Source organism: Pisolithus orientalis (genome assembly GCF_024613125.1).
Source record: "Pisolithus orientalis strain OTSU chromosome Unknown F5J12scaffold_3, whole genome shotgun sequence".
NCBI lineage: Eukaryota > Fungi > Basidiomycota > Agaricomycetes > Boletales > Pisolithaceae > Pisolithus > Pisolithus orientalis.
Window position 1 is genome coordinate 618158 of NW_026260784.1, and position 17991 is coordinate 636148.

The window sequence follows — 17991 nt, forward strand, 5'->3', positions numbered from 1 at the left end:
CAATGAGCAGTGTACTAATAGACTGTCGGTGTAACGACTACCAAATGTAGCCCCAATAGCCGGTGTAGGTCACGTGCCCCCATACCAATCTCTTCCAATGCCCCGACGAGCGCGAGTGGAGTACGCGTCGGTGAAATCATCGTTGGTGCATTTGCCGATCTCCCTGTATGGCCCACTTGTCGAGAGATCTGTGGTAGGTCAGTTCCGTCGACCACGCAGACGCGGCTGATACGCTCCCTCGGACAGCGACCACAGAGTCTCGCCGTCCACCTGAAGGGCGATCAGGGCGAGGCATATGTCGGATGGACGGGAATGCCGTCTGCGTCGTCCCTCGCCCACTTCAATTCCACTGACAGTGCACTCGAGACAGTCGAGATAGATCCGCAATTCGCAACCAGCCTTGGTTTCAACCAGGGCGATGTCGTACGTCCGCAATGTATCCCCGCTCCCACCCGCTAATGTCATCTTCTTTGTCAGGTCGAGATTGGTTTATTACACGACTTACAATACGCTTCGTCCGTTTCAACCGAACCGATCACACCAGACGACTGGGACATCGTCGTATGTACCCTCACCCCGTCCATACCAATCGTATCTTGAGTGCCTTTCAGGAGATACATGCTTCTCACGTCGAGTCTACCCTACTATCTCAAGTGCGAGTGGCAAAAGTAGGTCAGGAAATCGATGTATGGGTGCTGGGTCGAACCAGGGTTCGACTCAAAGTCGGTACGTCCACCCCGTTTGTCAAGGGGGGTCTTCCCTCACTGAAATCGCCAGTCTCTGTCCAACCTTGCACTAAGAGTGACGCTGCACTACTCACGACAAACACGGAAGTGAGCATAGCGCCCAAAACCCATCAGCGCGGAAAGGCAGTCGCGCGCCAGGTACCTACGCAAGACGAATCGAAGCAACCAAAACTACCAGAGACGGTTCTACGTATATTACCGTCGCGTTTACTCGAGGATATTTCGCCTCCGGACCAGGAATACACTGAGACCGCACCGCTGGCTTACATCCATCCGTTCACTTTTTCCATCCTAGCCGGCACAAAATGGCCTTCCGAGGATCAACATGAAAACGAGTTCGTGAAACTTTCTTATCGCTACATGCCCCCACCATCAAATCCTCTCGATGCGCCGCAAGGCGGCGCTAATGCGGAGTTACCGGAAAGATCGGCAGACGACATGCTCGACAACAAGCCAGTAGTATTTCCAGAGGATCAATTCTTGTTCGTCGGTTGCTCATACAAAGTGCTGGAGAGCCACTGCGTTCTTCCCAAACGGGCTGCAAGGAATAGGTGACTGGCACTGGATCCAGTGAGTGGGCCCTTCGGCAATATAAATGAAGCTGACCCTCGAAAAGCGTGAGGGCCACTGGGGAGCAAAAATCGACCTCTGATCTCTTCAAAAAGACCGAACAACCGAAAGAGAAAACGACACCGTGAGTTGTACTTCATGTAGCCGGCCCCTTTCCATCGACTTCATCAGACCCTCGAGGACCGTGTTGTGCGGAGTAGAGCAAATTATCAAGGAAGCCGCCAACCAATTGCTTGCCAACTTTATCATACACTCCCAGGACAAGGTTGTATACGGGTGTAAGTCAACTCGATGGTCGAGGTCGATGTGACTCACCCAGAACAGTATCCTCGATCCTGGTGACCGGTAGACCCGGCGTAGGCAGGACTTCGCTCGCTCGCGAAATCGCCAGACGTCTCGAAGAAGACACTCGTACTTATGCATGTCAGCAATTTTCCTCGGTCTTTCTTCTGCGCGGCGTGCTGAATGCAGACCAAGATATTCATTACATCGACTTCAAGGAATACAGTCAGAAGCACACCAAAATATTCAAAAAATTGTTTCGTCACTTATATGAGATCGCAGCATGGCACCGCCCTACGGTTCTCATTTTTGACAACCTGGATAAAATTCTGAGTCCAGAAGTCGAAGTAGGTCGTTCATTGTGACAGTCCAACCATCAGAAGTCCATCTCAATCTCACTCTCTGTGCAGCACACGGACTCGTTCCGTTTCCGCATCATCACAGAGTTATTCATAGCTCAATTCTCGGCCAACGCTCGCTCGATTCCAGTGAACTTTCGCGCCATGGTGATGATCGGAATTGCAGAGTCGAAGACGTCACTGCATCCATTGGTACATACATTACATATCTTTCAAGAAATCTATCACATCCAGCCTCCATCAAAGAATGCACGCAAAGAGGTTCGTGTTTTCGATAAGTTTCACCAGCTTCCTCGCATCACTTGTTTGTCTCTATATCTCTCTTTCTAGGTCCTGGAGAACTTAGTCAAAGCATGGACTGCTGACTCGTCGGCGCAAGCGCTCGACCCAGATGACCCACCAAATTACACCATGATCGCGGTGCACACAGAAGGTTATGCTCCGGTCGATTTCCAAACTTTGATGAAGCGGGCTGTACAGAGCGCTGCAAGCAGGGCGTTCAAGTTGCATGGACGCGATGCATCACAGGTGAGTGGTACGGCAGTGGTGTGAACCGAGAGTGTTGTTGATGTATCATCCAGGTCACACTCTCGATGGAAGACTTTACGAAAGCCCAGGAGGGTTTCGTGCCGAATGCGCTGAAGGATGTGCCGCTTTCAAAATCGGACGTCGAATGGGCAGATGTCGGGGGTGCGTTTTGCCTTTTAATCGCTATATGCGTTTGTTTTCTTGACGACACTTTTGCAGGGCTCAAACAAGCCAAACGTATTCTCCGCGAGACGATGGAATGGCCGACAAAGTACGCACCTTTGTTCAAACAGGCACCGTTACGCCTGCGGTCGGGAATTCTCCTGTACGGATATCCAGGTTGTGGGAAGACGATGCTCGCATCTGCCGTTTCCAAAGAATGCGGACTTAATTTTATAAGTATCAAAGGTCCCGAGTTATTAAACAAGTATATTGGTGCGAGCGAGAAGTCGGTGAGTCGGAGCGTATTGGATGTTGGTACGTTCTCACGCGAGTTTACAGGTTCGGGATGTGTTCGATAGGGCGTCTGCGGCAAAACCCTGCGTCTTATTCTTCGACGAGTTCGACTCTATAGCTCCGAAACGGTAAGGCGCCATTGTCCTTTCTTAACAGCGCGGAGGAGGTGATCGTTTAGCGCTTTTCAGTGGTCACGATAGTACGGGTGTTACTGACCGCGTCGTCAACCAACTCCTGACGGAGATGGACGGAGTGGAGGGGTTAGAGGGTGTGTTTGTCCTAGCAGCAACAAGGTGAGAAGTTATCTTGCGTACACAAGAAGGAAACTCAATGGGCAATTAGTCGTCCGGATCTCATCGACGCTGCGTTGCTGCGACCGGGCCGCTTGGACAAGTCCGTGCTGTGCGACATGCCCGACTGAAGAGGATCGCAGGGAGGTGAGTGCGTGGTGCATTCTGTTCTTTTGTGACCTCAGTCGCTATTTATTTAAACCATGACCCAGATTCTGGAGGCGGTCAGTCGTAAAATCACTCTCGACGCTTCGGTCAATCTTGGCGATATCGCCAAAGCGACAGAAGGGTTTTCGGGAGCGGATCTTCAGGCGCTCGTGTATAACGCCCATCTTCGAGTTGTGCATGCTGCTATCGACGTGTCGCCGACCCTGAGAAGGTCTGCTCGGGGTACCGATATGGATGCGGAGGCAAAACGTGTTGAGTATGTGAGCTTGGGTGGCTCTGGCGAGCAGAAGACGCTGTCGCGAGCGGACGAGTCTCAGACGCAGAAAAGGGTGTGTTCGACAGATGATTTAGACTCGAGTCTAGTTGCTGACGTGGATGAAATTGTTCGCAGCTTCAACAAATCGTGGAGAACAAAACCAGAGGAGGGCCGCTTGTGGTCAAGGATAAGGGAAAAGGTACTGTTGAAGCCAAAAAGGTCGGTCAGGCTCTTTCATCGTAGATCTGTCACAAACGATCATCTTGCTCATGCGGTTTGCGAAAAATAACACACAGTATGAAATTACTCAGGAGGACTTTTTGGAGGTGCTTAAGACGGCTCGTCCGTCTGTTCCTCGCCATGAGATGGACAGGTTCCGCCGCATGTGAGTATAATATTTTCCCCTTTTTTCGGTTGATTGCGGGGTAATATAATGACGGGGACAATCCAGATATGAGACCTTTGTGTCTAGTCGCAGTCGGAAGTTGAACAAAAAGGTGCTCCCGTCACCTCCTGGTAATACTCCTGGCGAGGGTAGTGGCGTCGGTACACGAGTAACGCTGGGGTGATTGACCGATGATGTAGCATAGCATTGATAGTTTAACGCGGTAGTTTTTAGTTATTCTCCTGAGTCTTGTGTGTACTAAGAAATTCAGAAACTTGCCGATGCGGGATTTTCGGTTTTCTGTTCTGGTAGACGCGTCATCTGAAAAGGATATCGATACGTGTCCGCAATGGTCGAGCACGTCGTTCCTATAGGTGTGGGCGGTGACATGACATTTTCCGATGAGGGACTCTTGGCTGAGTACAGTCCACGAGCTTAGCCACCGGCATTTACCGGAGATTGTGGTCTCGTTACAAGCTTCCATTCGGTCATCTGGGTGTTTACTTGAACTGACTTGCGCAAGTCAGAGTCAGAAACAATGTCTCTCCTTCGTGTTTGCGGTACGACCCTCAAGAGGCCAGCAGCGGCTGTGTCACACGCTTGCGCTCGTAGTTTTGCCTCCGACACACCTGCCCAACCAGTCCAAGCTCGGGAACCCGCGGAGAAGGAAAGTCAACAAATATCACAACCGATTCATGGTGAAGTGTTCACAGCTGATGTCGTGAGTGGCGCGCCTGGTTAGTGCCTCTTCTATTTGAGCAAATTTTGGTGCATTGACCGCGGGCTTGTTAAGGCGAACTGCGTCACCGCGCGGTGCGCATCTTCCAGTCTACGCGCAACACCATGCAGTCCGGTCCTGCAAAGTCAGAACGATGGCGTATTGATTGGGACATCCTTCAGGGTGGCGGTCGCTGGGAAAACCCGTTGATGGGCTACGCCAGTTCGTACGTCGGTTCACAGCACTCATACAACACAACCGGGGATGGATTAAATTGAATTATCCACAGCGCGGATTATATGCAGGGGACACGGCTATCATTCTCAACCAAGGAAGCAGCTATACATTTTGCGGAGAAGCAAGGTATGCCAATTGAACAATTAATCTGATTGCTTCTCTTGTTGACAGCGATCTTCTTTACTCGATCGAAGGTTGGGATTACTACATGTACGTTCCCTGTGGTTGCATATTGCACATGTTGAGTTGCTGAACATCGATCACAGTCAACCCTCGACCGTCAAGAGAATTCCTCCCAAGAACTATGCGGAGAACTTTGTCTATAAACCACATAAGTTGCGGATAGTACGCACGAAGTAGAATGCTTTAGATACTTTCCGCAGGTTCACTAGATGATTAGGTAACTCGGTTCGCTTTTGTATTGGTTCGTCTGGTTCGTTCGATCCGGTATGAACTGGTTTGTGTACCCGGTGTGTTCGGCGAATCAAAAGAGGGGAAATCGACGTCATGCGACTTCCATGCCCCCCCATCCGCGAGCGGGTGATACTCCACCCTCGTTTTCTCTCCCCAACCTTCATTAGCAGTGATAATAGGCCTTGTAGTTCTGCACTGTGCTTCGCAGGATGGGAGACATAGAGACAAGAACATTTTCTAAGGACTACAGGTACATATCACAAAACTAGCCGTTCCTTTCTACGAAATCCAACCTCCTTTTTACCTCACAGTGGTCTCATCGACCAGAGCATCATTGCAATTGGTCTGACGGTAATATGTGTTGCCTCCTATGAAGTGCTTTACAGACGAAGACGTGGGTTTCATCCTCCCGATGGGCTCGGCAGCGTGGAGTCTTGGCAGTTTGGATAGTATGTTCACCCTTACATTTCCATACGTTACGCACGCTTATGCATGGATTTACAAGCTTATACCAAGGAAGATCATGGGCTAGGTGCGTAGGCATTTCATCCGAACCCAGCTGTCTTAGAGCGAAAGTTTAGGAATCCATCTCCCCCAATACCCCAAGGGTTACCGCTATCATGGGTGAAAGAGGCAGTTAAACTCCCACAAGCAAGATTGAATGAGCTGAGAGGAGTGGACGCGGCTCTCTACGTTCGCTTCCTTCAAGGGTGCTGTAAGTGTTTTTTTTTTTTCTTTGAACGTGTGACGTCCATATTGAGTCTCCCAGTGTACTTCACCCTCTTGCACACGTTCACGACCGTGCCCATTTTACTACCAATCCACATCCATTTCTCACCGGATGACGTGGGCACCGACTCTATGACACGTGCATCGATTGCTTCATTAGTGCTAACAGCAGAAGGCTTAGAACTTCTTTGGATCCATGTTTGCCTCCTATTCTGGCTCACTCTCACTTGGATAGCAACTCTCGTCTACATTTGCAATGGCGCATTCAAATTTCGGGTTGCCAATATTGAAAAGGCTGCACATGTTGCGGAATCCGGTGCTGCCGCAGAGAGGGATGCGCAATATCATCCCCATCCGCGCCCTCAGTTTCCATTCCAGGATATACCCTCGTACGATGCGAATTCTAACCGTGGCTTACGCCTGCGTACCGTCATGGTCTCGAATGTACCCGTGGAATTACGGTCTGAACAACGCTTGAAAGAGTACTTTGAATATTACATGTCGCGGCCAATCGACCTGCCAACCGTCGGGATAACATCTTCCGCGCAGCCGGGAATGGTGGACAAGATTTTAGCATTCGGTTTCAATCGGGCAAGGCGGATACCCAAGCGAATCCGTTTACCTCAAGTCAGGTCGGGCGGCGGGGAGACAGAACGAGGATCTGACGAAGCACAATCGGATAATGGAGTTTCAAGAGATATCCCCGTTATTGAACGTGTGGTCCTAGCGAGAAACATGACAGAACTCGCCTCCCTCCTTGAGAGGCGCGAAGGCATTCTATGTGCTCTCGAGGAGGCCCATATCAAACTCGCTAAGAGAATGTTGGTGGCTGTCGCTCGCGAAGTGGAAAGGCGAAAACTCGCGAATCGTGACAGTACTGACAATGCTGTGGTTAATGTTGATCTTGGAAGCAAGCAAGCGGACCTTGAAGGACAGGTACCGGTGAAGGATGACATGACAACAGAAAACATGGACCTCCTCATCGGAGCCCTCTCACCATTCGTTGTTGAGTTTGGCGTTGCGGAATCCTCCGCCCGCAAGTTTTCCAAGAAGTCCAAAGATACCGTTCGGTTTTGGAGAAGAGCCAAGGCTCACGGAGCGGATAGCAGTCTGGTGGTGGCTACCGGTGTCTTAAATGAGTCACGTACTGCCGACGACCACCACAACACAGTGTGGGACGCCTTACTCAGTCTTCCACGCAGTGTCCTTGATCCCTATCAACCTCTTATTCATCTATCGGTACTGTTTCGCGGGAAGACAGTACCAACCATCGACTACTATACAGCCAAGCTGAAACTTTCAACGATGCTCATTACGCAAAACAGAGCGAAAGCAGCCGATGAGTACGACCCGGTCTCTACAGCATTCGTTACCTTCAGGGATGCGAAAGACGCGAAGAAGGCATGTAGGTATCTAGCCGTTCACCCCGACAACCCCCTGGCTTGCCTTGTTACTATGGCCCCTCAATACGAGGACATTGAGTGGAGAAGAGTAATGAAAGCGACGTTTCGTGGAGAGGTATGTGTTTCTGGCGCTTTTAACTGGGATGATCTGTGATGTTGTCCACTAGTTAGTTAAAGACTGGGTAGTCAGCCTTGGTGTCTGGTGAGTATGACGACTGAAGAATGATCACGTCTCCCAATGCTTCATTAGGGCCTTCACAATATTTTGGCTTTTTCCAATATCCCTTTTTGTCGGTTTGGTATCTATCCAAAGCATCGCCAGCTTTTGGCCAAGTCTAGTGAGTCTCCAAGTAAATTCAAGCTGTTGCATCATCTTATAACGTCTGCAGTATAATTATCTGTCGCACCATCCATGGCAAGAAGATGTTATCCAATCTTTTCTCCCCACCATCTTGATCTCCCTCTTGGCAATCTTAATTCCGCTTATTTTGCGTTTAATTGCCAGGAAAGGCTACACAATCACAACCCTTTCCCTCATCGATGACACGATCATGATACGCTACTACAAGTTCCTTATTGTTAACGTCCTCGTATTCTTTTGTGTTGGTGTGGCGGTCTTGCAGAGCTTTTTGACTTCATTCAACAACTTTTCGGAGAGTAACATCCTCCAGACATTGGCCGACAGCTTCCCGAGTGCCGGTCCATTTTACGTTGGATGGTGTGAGCTTCCGCCATCTTTGCGAGGTCTTCCTCCGCCCGTACTAACTGAAAGCCTAACAGTGATATTTACGACTGCTATCCATGGTTCCCTGGAGCTAATATTGTGTACGTTTCTCGTCTCGCATCATTGCCATGTCTGACAAGGGAACTCGAAATTTGCAGTTGGCGTAAGGCTTGTACTTGATCCTTGGATTTATCTCACTGCCGACTGTAGCTGCCGCTCTTCGCCTACCCTTCAACTAGGAGGCAGATAACTCCCCGCAAGCGTGCAAATGGAATACGACCTCGCACATTTGATTACTACTGTGTGTATGCCTTCTTGCTTCACAGCCCCTTGACTGAATGTTCCAGACAGACTGGTTACCTAACCACTTGCTTATCATTCACGTCTGTCTGCTTTTCGCAATACTTAACCCTTTGGTTGTACCATTTGGCTTGATATACTTCGTAGTCGAGACGGGTATGTGTTATGATCTGTTGACCTGCCACGATACTAACTTCGTTTTAGCGGTCATCAAGAATCAGGTGGGTTGAAGCACCCGATTTTCATACTGACCGCGTTGATGAAGATATCTCAGTTCATTCACGTGTACGCAAAGAACTACGAATGTAATGGTCGAATTCTATTAATAAGAATGGTTCGCTATTCTCTCGATGGTGTGTGATGTCCACCATTCCCGTGTAAATACGCAATCCTAACCATCCTTTTAGGTCTAATGTTCTCCCAGGTTCGATCGGGTAGACCATTCCGTTTGAATGATAGCCTGACCTACTTTGCAGTTCGTTTTCCTCGCATACATGGCTGTCTTGAAGAAAACCGTCAATTTAGCGCTTGCAGCTGTTTTGTTCATCATCACACTTGCAGTAAAGCTCGTGTATGTTCTAAGCCCTTAGGAGGTTCGGCTTTACTAAATCTTGATGTGTAGTATGACTCGCATGTGTCGCTCTCGCTTCGAGCAAGATGACATCATGGAGGCTAAGGCAGTTTGCGGTGCTGGTAATGCAAATGAGTCTGACCATCCAGAGACTCCTGGCGCAACCAACCAGCTGATCGAATCTTCCGGGAGTAAAGAGGATGAGCATATCACAAGATCACACACTTCCATATTTCGTACCTGGCGCTTGCCGCAGTGGATAAACTTCTCGTACGCAGCTGGCCCTCGGTTTAACCGTCCTCTCAGGAGCCGTCCGCCGATTCCCTTTCGAAACAGGGAACGATCTTTTTCTCGACTTAGCCCGGTCAACGAGAGCAATCAGGGAGAACAAATGGACGACGCTCGTGGGCCATTGGCTTTGGAAAGGACTTCTGGCTCGACATCCTTGGTCCAGAGGCATCCTCCACATCCAATATGGGACGACGGACCTCGGTATGACATCCCTTACGATAATCCATATTATAGCAGGCCCATCACTAGTGCTCTGTGGTTACCGAGGAATCCCCTCGGAATACTTGACCTGGACGACACGGTAGACCTTCAACAATCGCTGACCAGCGAGCTTGGTGCAGGTGATCTTGGGTTCAGCCAGTCGTACTCCCTCAGTGATGCCGCTATGACACCAATATATGAATCACCAACCAGGAGTCCTGATATCGAACGCGGCTCCAGTTTCCCCGTCACACCTAAGCAGTACTCTGGAGAGGAGGAAATCGACCTACCTGACGGGATCCGAGATAGAGTGTCGGACAAACACGAAGAAATTGACTCGGCCGATGGGCACCGCCCATCCCTCTTCCGTCAAAGGATGTCTAGCAACAATACAAGTGCAAAGAGCAGTACCCAGCGCGCTCCTCGTCGCCATCACACTATGGACGCTCAAGCCGTTCCGCCCACACCGTCGTCTGAACGACGGGAGGGATTGTCTCGACCCAGGGCAATGTCACACTGTCAGATTCATCCACAAGATACTCAGTTCCATTTCCCTGCATCGCGTCCCGACTTCCACGCACAAGCAGAGTTGATCCGCTCTACAGCGTCTATTGTTCCTCGAGCCTCGCGGACTTCTGTCGCCGAGAACGTCACTACGGGGGAGGCAGTGCTCAACGAGGCTATCGCTGAAGAGAAAATAGCCGCGGAGCAACGGATTAAGGAAGAAGAGGCTGCTGCCGCCCAACATCATAGACGCTTAGCTCCCGCATGGCTTGCCTCATGGTTTTATGCAAAAGTTATCACTCGCTAATGATATTACAACTATTTTATACCGACCGGGCTTGCCACACGCAGATTACAGCTCTTAAATTCTGCATCACCATTTTTGACGTTTGTAGCAAAGGGGGGCTAGGCGATATAGGATTGGCAGAGATTGGAGTCACTGGACAGCACGGATGATGAACGAATGTTAATTTTCCCCACGGCTACGGATACACGAGAACAACTACAATAGATATGACTCGACACTGATGATACAAACGGTATACATAAGTATATCGAGGTGGCAATGAAGTTGAATGATCGTGTGGGTCTTCAGAATGCTGATCTGTTATACATACAACCAAGGAACGTGGTAAGTCAGCGTCACAAAAAAATGCAAAATATCCGAAAGCGAAGAAAGAACGTGTATAATTAGGCTGAGTTGGACACCCCGAGTCATGGTTACTTGGATAATTTAACTTCAGGCAGTGGCATGTTTCACAAATTGCGGACTTTTTCTCTTTTCCATTTTCTTGAGTGTTCCTCTACATCTTGCGACTTTGCAAGTGGTCAACAACCAAATTCAAGGGGTTCAAATAAACATACTCACCATTTAGCATGGATACGGTTCTCCCACTCCATTTCGGTGCCTTCGCGATATGGGGCAAGAACGTGCTCAAACCAATCGCACACGTAGTCGACGCGTTGAATTTTGAAGGGCACATGGCATCTTTCCATTGCTGGCGTAACTCCCTTCAGGAAATGTTACATCTTTCACGAGCAAATACGACAAACCTCGCACGGCCCACGTAATGGGACGGTAGCGCCTTAGATTAATGAGGCGAGAACCGGGGACAAGAGGGTGAGCTTCATAAGGTCCGGAACCACAACCACGGGCGACCTCGCCGATGAAAAGCACTACGCATTTAACACATCACACGATGTTTCCTTGACTGCATAGTAGTTACTCACTCATGCCAGGTAATGCCGCACAATGACAGTTCTGCAGAGCATCTTTGTACGCGCGGAAGTGATTGTTCCCTCCTGTATAGAATTCACTGAGCATCGCCTTTATCTTTTCATGCTTGCTGCTGATTTTTATTCCCTAGTACCTGGTGAGGGACTTGCACTAACAACGTAGAGCGTATGACAGGCTTACCGATAGGAAAGGTAAAACGCTCGGTCGGTCACACGCTAGAGATATCAAACAAGACGCGGAATAGTTTCGCATATCGTGGCAATGCTATTGGATTCGATCAGCAAAAACTTGACACCCCCTGGGAATGTGGAGCTTACCTGCGCGACGTCCAGGAACATCTCGATAAGTTCGGTTCGCGCTTCTGTAGTCTGAGCGGAAGCCAGGGAATCCATGACCCATCGGTGTAGCCTCTTTTCATATGACATGAAATTAGCCACTTGGCGCGCGACCTCGGTGGTTGGTTCGGTGCTATCTCCTTTGCGAACCATCAAGTAACGGACAGCATCTTCGGGCTCGAAGACACGGTATTTCTCCCACAAGAAAAGGGTGAGCTGAAGAGCAAGCAGCGAATGGCCACCAGGAACATTGAAACTGAGCAGGTTAACTTTGGCGAAATCGCCCCGGACCATTGCCTTCTTGTCTTTCGGCTCCCATTTACAGACAAGCGACTCGGACCGAATCTTAGATTCCGCATGTGCAACCGTGCGCTCCACGCGCATACCGCGACCCTTTTCGCCAGCGCAAGCACGGTCGTGTAAGGCAGTGACGAGCTTCGAAGATGCTTCCTTGAGTAAGTCCTTGGATAAACGGGTAAACGCAAACTGCATGAGGGGATTGAAAACATCGCCATCTTCTTCTGGACGCCAGTGTAACTCAACCCAGAGGAAGAGGAGCTTCGCGATCCGCATTTTCGCGTACAGAGAAACGGTGGATGCTTCCGCAGGAGGAAGGCCCTTTGGGGGCTTTTCATCATATCTCTCGATGAAAGCACTGAATACTTCGGTAGGGGTCGAGAAAAAACGGAAGCATAGGAAGAATATGTCGGTAATCTCTACGTCGCCACGCGATGCTGTGGAAGTCATGTAGCGCACAAGAGCCCTGAGAGTCGCAAGTTCCACGAGCCCGTTGCGATCCTTCCATATCTCCGTGGCATCTTCTACGTGAGGAAGAGTGTTGGGGATCGGCTCCTTAATAAAGTCAGGGAACTGGACGATGGAGCTACGGATGGTAGTAGAGACGTGAATATAATCGCCTTTCAATTGAATGGGATCGCTGTCGACGAGGGTGCTGGATCCAGAAGAGCCCTCAGGAGGTACATTTTTCTTCTTCCTGCGAATCGAAAGTGGCCTCAACAGAGAGAACTTCGGCTTTTGTGCCTTCTGTGGTTGCTCGTCGGCAGCAATACGCTCTGGAGGCGGTTTCTCCGATTGCGTTTGTTGTTCGGGAACGGAAGGTTTGTCTTCAGCACAAGATGATACAGGGGAGTCGGATGCCTCCTCAGTACTTTCTTCCAAATCTTCAAGTTCAGCTCCAGAGGGTGGCCGTGGCAGCGGCTTGAGTTGGATCAGTTCCTGAGCGGCAACTTGAAAGAAATCCTTGGTGGCAGACATGCACCCGTCCAAAAACTGCATAGTTTTGTCGATGATTTCTGTGCGTTTTGAGTCTGACTGAACGTTAGCATCAGTCACCTCCTTGATGTGTCCCTCCAGCATCGCCCGAAAGAATGCGACCGTGCTCTTAGCGTGAAGGTAGTTGTAACCCGTACAAACTTCCTTCGGGAGTTTGTCCATCGAATCGAGGATGGAGTTCAAACAATTGACGAACACGGGGACGAGAGCGCGTAGGGCATCGAGGTCTTTGGTCTCCGGGACTTTCTGGAGAAGGGAAATGGTAGTTGTGATGGCGGGGAATGATTTCTTGAGATTGAAATGAAGGGGAATAGACGATTTGGTGATAGGGCTAACAGCTTCTCCACTCCCTGCACTCAGGGCCTTGGGTGCGGGTGGCTTGGGCTCTTCGAAGAGCGCTGCCATGGGTCGCGGCATATAGGAATATGAATATTCAGACATACCCACGAAAGCAGCGTTATGAGAGAGAGCGTATGGATGGTGAACGATTCTTGAGAGGGCAGAAGGGTACCTGGGGAGGGCTTTATACGGAGGAAACGGAATCCTCGTGTTTTCGGAGTAGTTTTCCAAAATACTCTTCCGAAAACACGGTTCGGCCCATGAAGAGTCCACCACATCCCGACTTGGGATCGAATTCCTTTTTTGTTTCCTTCAATTGCTGAGTGTTGAGCACCACGTCTCCACCCAATATTGCCAGCCTAGCATCTCCGCTCGAGTACAATAGACGCCACATCGCAACACGTACCTGTGAGCCTACACACCTTCCACCGATAATGTAAGACTTGCGCTTCAACGCAACCAAAGCTGTCAGTTGTTACATGCGATCGTGAGATGGCGGCACCAAGCAACTCGGTCGTTTCCGTACGCTTAGCTTTGATTCTTAGATAGGCCAGATGTGAATGGTTGTACATAGAAGGAGTAGAAAGGCAACGGGACCACCTGATATCAGGATCAAAGCACAATAAGGCGACATGATGATGCTTTGAATTAGTAGCGCAAAGCGTCTTCGCTTTTCAGCCAAGAACAAGTGTAGAAATCCCGTCGTACCTCGGATGATTGCACTATAGTAGACTCACCTGCAGGCTGCTGGTCAAGTTGAAAGTTGCTGGCAGGCTGCAAGCTGCTCCATGATCGGCGAGGGTGAACTGCCTTTTTTGGTCAACTGCCCATACTTGGAGTCGTTTCGTGGCTCGATGGGCCCAACGATGACCGTCGTCGACACTTCCAGCGACTCCGAGCTTGTTCGCCTGCTGAGTACCATCCAGGAGCTATCAGAGCAGCTCAGCCAGAATCGCTCGCTAGCAACATCCCTTTACACCACCACTGGAACTGTCAAGGTACGAGAACGTTCATATGATTGTGATGATGTCCACTTCGGACAACGAAATCCTAAGTCTTTGCTCGTAACAGACCCAGGCTACTCACGCTCAAACCGGATTCGTGTTGCGTAGGTGAGCTCGTCTTTCTTGAAGCTAGATGCCGCATGTGACCCTCATTCTGTCCTGAAACGAAGATTCAACCTCGACAAGACCAAAGGTGCTGTCTGAGGACTTCCACGAGGAGTCCCTCAGATGCTGACGCTCCCCGTCTACCACAGAGGCATATGATGCTGAACTCCAACGAATGAATGCTTCCCTCGTCTCTGATAACCAAAATCTACAACATGACAACAAGCAACTAGGCATTCTCATTCGAGAATACGAACAAACGTTGGAAAGCGTAATGAGCGCTTTCCGGACGCGAGCTGTAAGTCAGTTTCTGAACTTCTTCCTCTCCTCTCGTCTATATTATCCCGGCATCGTGTAAAACAAGTTCACTCGCATTACCTGTTCTCTATCTTCTAGCGTGACGTGCAAGAACACGAGCTAGCTTTCATCCGGGATTACGAATCAAAACTCCTCAAGAAAGAATCCGAGAACCTGCTGCGCGCACTGACCACCAGCACTAGCGAGTCTGTTTCTTTGGCCCGTATGTCCAGGGCACTGCGTAAGCTTATGCGGTTGCTCAACGGCGAGGATGCGCTGTCCTCCGCCAGTGGCTCGCCGAGCCCTGACGGTGCTAGCTCACCAGCAAACGAAGCGTTCGAGTTTGACGAGGGGAGAAAGGACGATCGTGCACTTGAGCAGGAGATCGAGCTTGCACGTCTCCAGAAAGAGAACATCGTTCTGAGACGGATGCTTAATCTTCAGCTACCGGAATCGGAGTACAGAGGAAGTGGAGTCGAGAGTATAGGCACCGTTGATTTACATCGACACCTTGTCCCACGCCCGTCTTCAATGATACAACGGGGGGAGAAACTCGGTGGAATGCGTGGCACCGTTGGGCCTTATGGAACGTACAAGCGGAGACCAGGGCAGGCGTTATAGGTAGCTCATCCGTCCACCTCGTTGCTGTTTTCTTTTACATTGTAGCTGTGTTTGCGCTGTCGTTTGCCCGGTTCCCTTTTGCATACACTACTAGCACTGATCCTGGAATCTATCCTCACCTACTATTTCAGATATCATGAGTCCTGCATTTGCACTTTCTAGTCAATATTCTCTGGAGGCCGAGTATTGGAATTGTGAAGAGATGGGGGAATGGAGCATTTGAATGCGAAACACCATTCATCATCAGGAAGCAAAAAAATGGTTTAAACCTGTTTAAACCTGTCACTGACTGGTCGTGACCGCGATTCCGTCATTCCCTGTCTCTCTGATGATGCTGGCTGCATCGATTCGTGGGGCACTGCGAGACCCCTTCTCATGTGAAGCGCCAACTAGCTTCTGGATGTTTCCACATCGAAAGGCCGTGACTGTTCGATTGACTGGTGTGGTTCCCCAACACGAGGTAGGCAGGTGAAACGTGCCCTAGGGTCCATCATTTTGACTGCTTATGGTCGACCTGTGGCGTCGGGCGGACAGACGTTGCTTCAAAATAGGATGTTCTACATGCACGTTCACCGGGTTGAGTATAATCGAGTTAGTAAGACTCTTTGTTGCTCAAAAGCCAAGGGCAAGGCAGTCCAACAAAGCTCAAATCACACCGAAATGCAATTCCATAGCTTTAGGTTGAACCTTCTCGTCGTTTGAAAATCCCGTGAAGGTGTTCATTGACAATGCGAGCGTTTAGCTGGTGCTTTGACGATCAGTAAGCGCGCCGTAGCTTGTGATCAAACTCTGTGTAGAAATGTTCTTGTTTTCTAGGCTCCATACACTGGGAATCGGAGCGTTTCAAAAGAGATGTAAGAAGGCGCATGAAACAGATGATCATGCAGCAGACCGGAATAAGCGGTGCAAGTAACCATCGTGGGGGTAGTCGACGTGCGTATATTATGTCACTATCGACTGCAGCTGATATTTCTCGACCACGATCTTGACGATATCTCGCCATTCAGTCATAGCCCCAAGTCCTTTGTAAGATGAGTGAGTGAGAGAGTCGTCATTCTTGGTAGTACATACCGGCATCACCGCATGCCAAGTTCTTTCCTATGGGTCCAACGACGTTATACCGCACGACATCACGTACAACGCGGAGATGCTCAGAAGTGAGAGGGTGCTCGTACATGAGCGTGTTCATGGCGGGGAATATGTATGTTGGTGTCGAAGGTGACAGAGCACGCAATAGGGAAGTCTGTTAGTGACGTCAGTCGCACTGCGGCCCACATTCACACATAGATCCGGAGACGCACAACGAGGTTGTCACAGAAACCACCTGCAATCTTAGCAAGTGTGTTGGCTGAACAAGGTGCTACGAGGACAATATCCGCCCATCTCCGAAGTTCAATATGAAGGATAGGGTCTCCGATCTTGTATGAGTCCTGGTGGGGTGTGAAAACAGAGAGAAGGGATATGAACGGAGGGTGAGCCTACCGACCACTCATCGTGGTCCGTCCACACCCTCGATCCAGCCTCTTCGACGTCGTTAGCATCAAAGAAGGTGAGAGATGACTTCGTGGAGACTACTTCTACTTTGACATTCTTGTACTGCCAGGGTTGAGTCTGATAGGGGAGTCCACAGGGGGTAGTAGATCGACTGACCCTGAGGAGTTCCTTGACAATAAGTGGTGCTTTAATGGAAGCAACGCTTCCAGTGGTGATGAGGAGAACGTGTGTGTGGTCAGGGGACCGCTCAGTCTCTGCAATGAACTCGCGTGTTCGCGGCATGTCAACGAGCGGGGGAGAGCTTATGTAAGCGAAGGCCTGGGTTTGCCTTGACGGTTGCTCGACACGTCCGCATCAATCATGTCAGATTTTGACCTTCGAAAACAAGGGTTGGCAGCTGTCAGCAGCCCCCCAGGCGAGGACATCGTCCCTCTCAGGGGCGTAGAAGGCAGCCCTATTGAGTGACTACTGCGTGACTTGCTATTGGTCATTCCAATGCTTATCATTGACTAGGATCGCCGCTAAAATGGGGTTACAACACTGCTGGTGATGGGGTTGCATGTGCATGATTTGGAAATACGAAATTCGGTGGCGTGTTAACATTCCTCGGGCCTCTAGCAAGTATAAAGGTTTCCGTGACATGCCTGGTGGGACTATTATTACTGTCAACGGGACTCACCGCAAGGTTGCCAACCATACACACTCTGGGAAAGCACTGTGTACAATGAGGCCCTTGGGTTGTTAGGTACTATGACGCCTTGCAACGCCCGGCATCAGGGGCAGGGGGGCGGGGAACTTCCGAGGCGCGTGATCGGAAGAAGAAGGCCGATTTTGATAAGACGGAGACAGCGCCTCCCGGAGGGTCGTATCATCTTCGTAGAACATTTGCCGCGAGCTTTCAAGGAGAGACGACATGCAAACTTAATATGCGTAGTACAGAGTCAATCGGGTGATCGAGTGATTATTGACAAGTATCAGCCCCAGGCCAAGATCAAAGGAAATTGACAATCTGTTGACAAGTTTCACGGTTTTTGTCTGGTGATTGATGGGGGCGCCCCCCCCATCAAAAAATCAGTTCGAATCACGTTGATACGTACTCTGATAGCCCAGTGCAGCATGCACATGTACTAACTC

At 49.9% G+C, this 17991-nt stretch overlaps 6 protein-coding genes across 6 annotated transcripts; 4 read left to right on the forward strand and 2 right to left on the reverse strand.

The window, feature by feature from the left end:
• The first annotated feature begins 82 nt into the window (after positions 1–82).
• F5J12DRAFT_801135 (uncharacterized protein) lies at positions 83–4329 on the forward strand. Its single transcript, XM_051744354.1, has 21 exons — positions 83–193; positions 247–423; positions 478–561; positions 612–726; positions 778–1236; positions 1262–1316; positions 1428–1594; positions 1641–1739; positions 1881–1945; positions 1967–2218; positions 2288–2485; positions 2539–2647; positions 2705–2937; positions 2987–3069; positions 3130–3234; positions 3284–3338; positions 3367–3378; positions 3444–3728; positions 3791–3874; positions 3952–4040; positions 4107–4329. Exons 1-21 carry the CDS (start codon positions 98–100, stop codon positions 4222–4224), a joined length of 2940 nt encoding a protein of 979 aa, XP_051604120.1. The 5' UTR covers positions 83–97; the 3' UTR covers positions 4225–4329.
• A 137-nt stretch (positions 4330–4466) lies between these two features.
• F5J12DRAFT_801140 (Ndufs4, NADH dehydrogenase Fe-S protein 4) lies at positions 4467–5489 on the forward strand. Its single transcript, XM_051744355.1, has 5 exons — positions 4467–4777; positions 4834–4984; positions 5048–5121; positions 5190–5205; positions 5262–5489. Exons 1-5 carry the CDS (start codon positions 4579–4581, stop codon positions 5353–5355), a joined length of 534 nt encoding a protein of 177 aa, XP_051604121.1. The 5' UTR covers positions 4467–4578; the 3' UTR covers positions 5356–5489.
• Positions 5490–5498: 9 nt separating this feature from the next.
• On the forward strand, positions 5499–10589 carry F5J12DRAFT_762291 (uncharacterized protein). The gene is made up of 17 exons (XM_051742139.1): positions 5499–5659; positions 5721–5858; positions 5915–5941; positions 5991–6124; positions 6179–7656; positions 7709–7743; positions 7792–7879; positions 7931–8261; positions 8322–8366; positions 8424–8428; positions 8476–8566; positions 8617–8721; positions 8770–8786; positions 8840–8918; positions 8973–8989; positions 9042–9136; positions 9188–10589. Exons 1-17 carry the CDS (start codon positions 5619–5621, stop codon positions 10437–10439), a joined length of 3978 nt encoding a protein of 1325 aa, XP_051604122.1. The 5' UTR covers positions 5499–5618; the 3' UTR covers positions 10440–10589.
• Positions 10590–10687: 98 nt separating this feature from the next.
• Positions 10688–13680, reverse strand: F5J12DRAFT_296690 (ras guanine nucleotide exchange factor domain-containing protein). The gene is made up of 6 exons (XM_051738785.1): positions 11687–13680; positions 11550–11633; positions 11363–11495; positions 11186–11308; positions 11001–11130; positions 10688–10948 (listed from the first exon to the last, which is right to left on the reverse strand). The coding sequence occupies exons 1-6, from the start codon at positions 13436–13438 to the stop codon at positions 10936–10938; spliced, it is 2235 nt and encodes a 744-aa protein (XP_051604123.1). The 5' UTR covers positions 13439–13680; the 3' UTR covers positions 10688–10935.
• A 518-nt stretch (positions 13681–14198) lies between these two features.
• Positions 14199–15831, forward strand: F5J12DRAFT_801154 (uncharacterized protein). The gene is made up of 6 exons (XM_051744356.1): positions 14199–14334; positions 14408–14448; positions 14511–14533; positions 14595–14743; positions 14842–15602; positions 15695–15831. Exons 1-5 carry the CDS (start codon positions 14203–14205, stop codon positions 15361–15363), a joined length of 867 nt encoding a protein of 288 aa, XP_051604124.1. The 5' UTR covers positions 14199–14202; the 3' UTR covers positions 15364–15602; positions 15695–15831.
• A 313-nt stretch (positions 15832–16144) lies between these two features.
• F5J12DRAFT_296750 (flavoprotein) lies at positions 16145–17373 on the reverse strand. The gene is made up of 4 exons (XM_051738786.1): positions 16846–17373; positions 16665–16793; positions 16435–16606; positions 16145–16385 (listed from the first exon to the last, which is right to left on the reverse strand). Exons 1-4 carry the CDS (start codon positions 17137–17139, stop codon positions 16306–16308), a joined length of 675 nt encoding a protein of 224 aa, XP_051604125.1. The 5' UTR covers positions 17140–17373; the 3' UTR covers positions 16145–16305.
• Between the last annotated feature and the right edge of the window lie 618 nt (positions 17374–17991).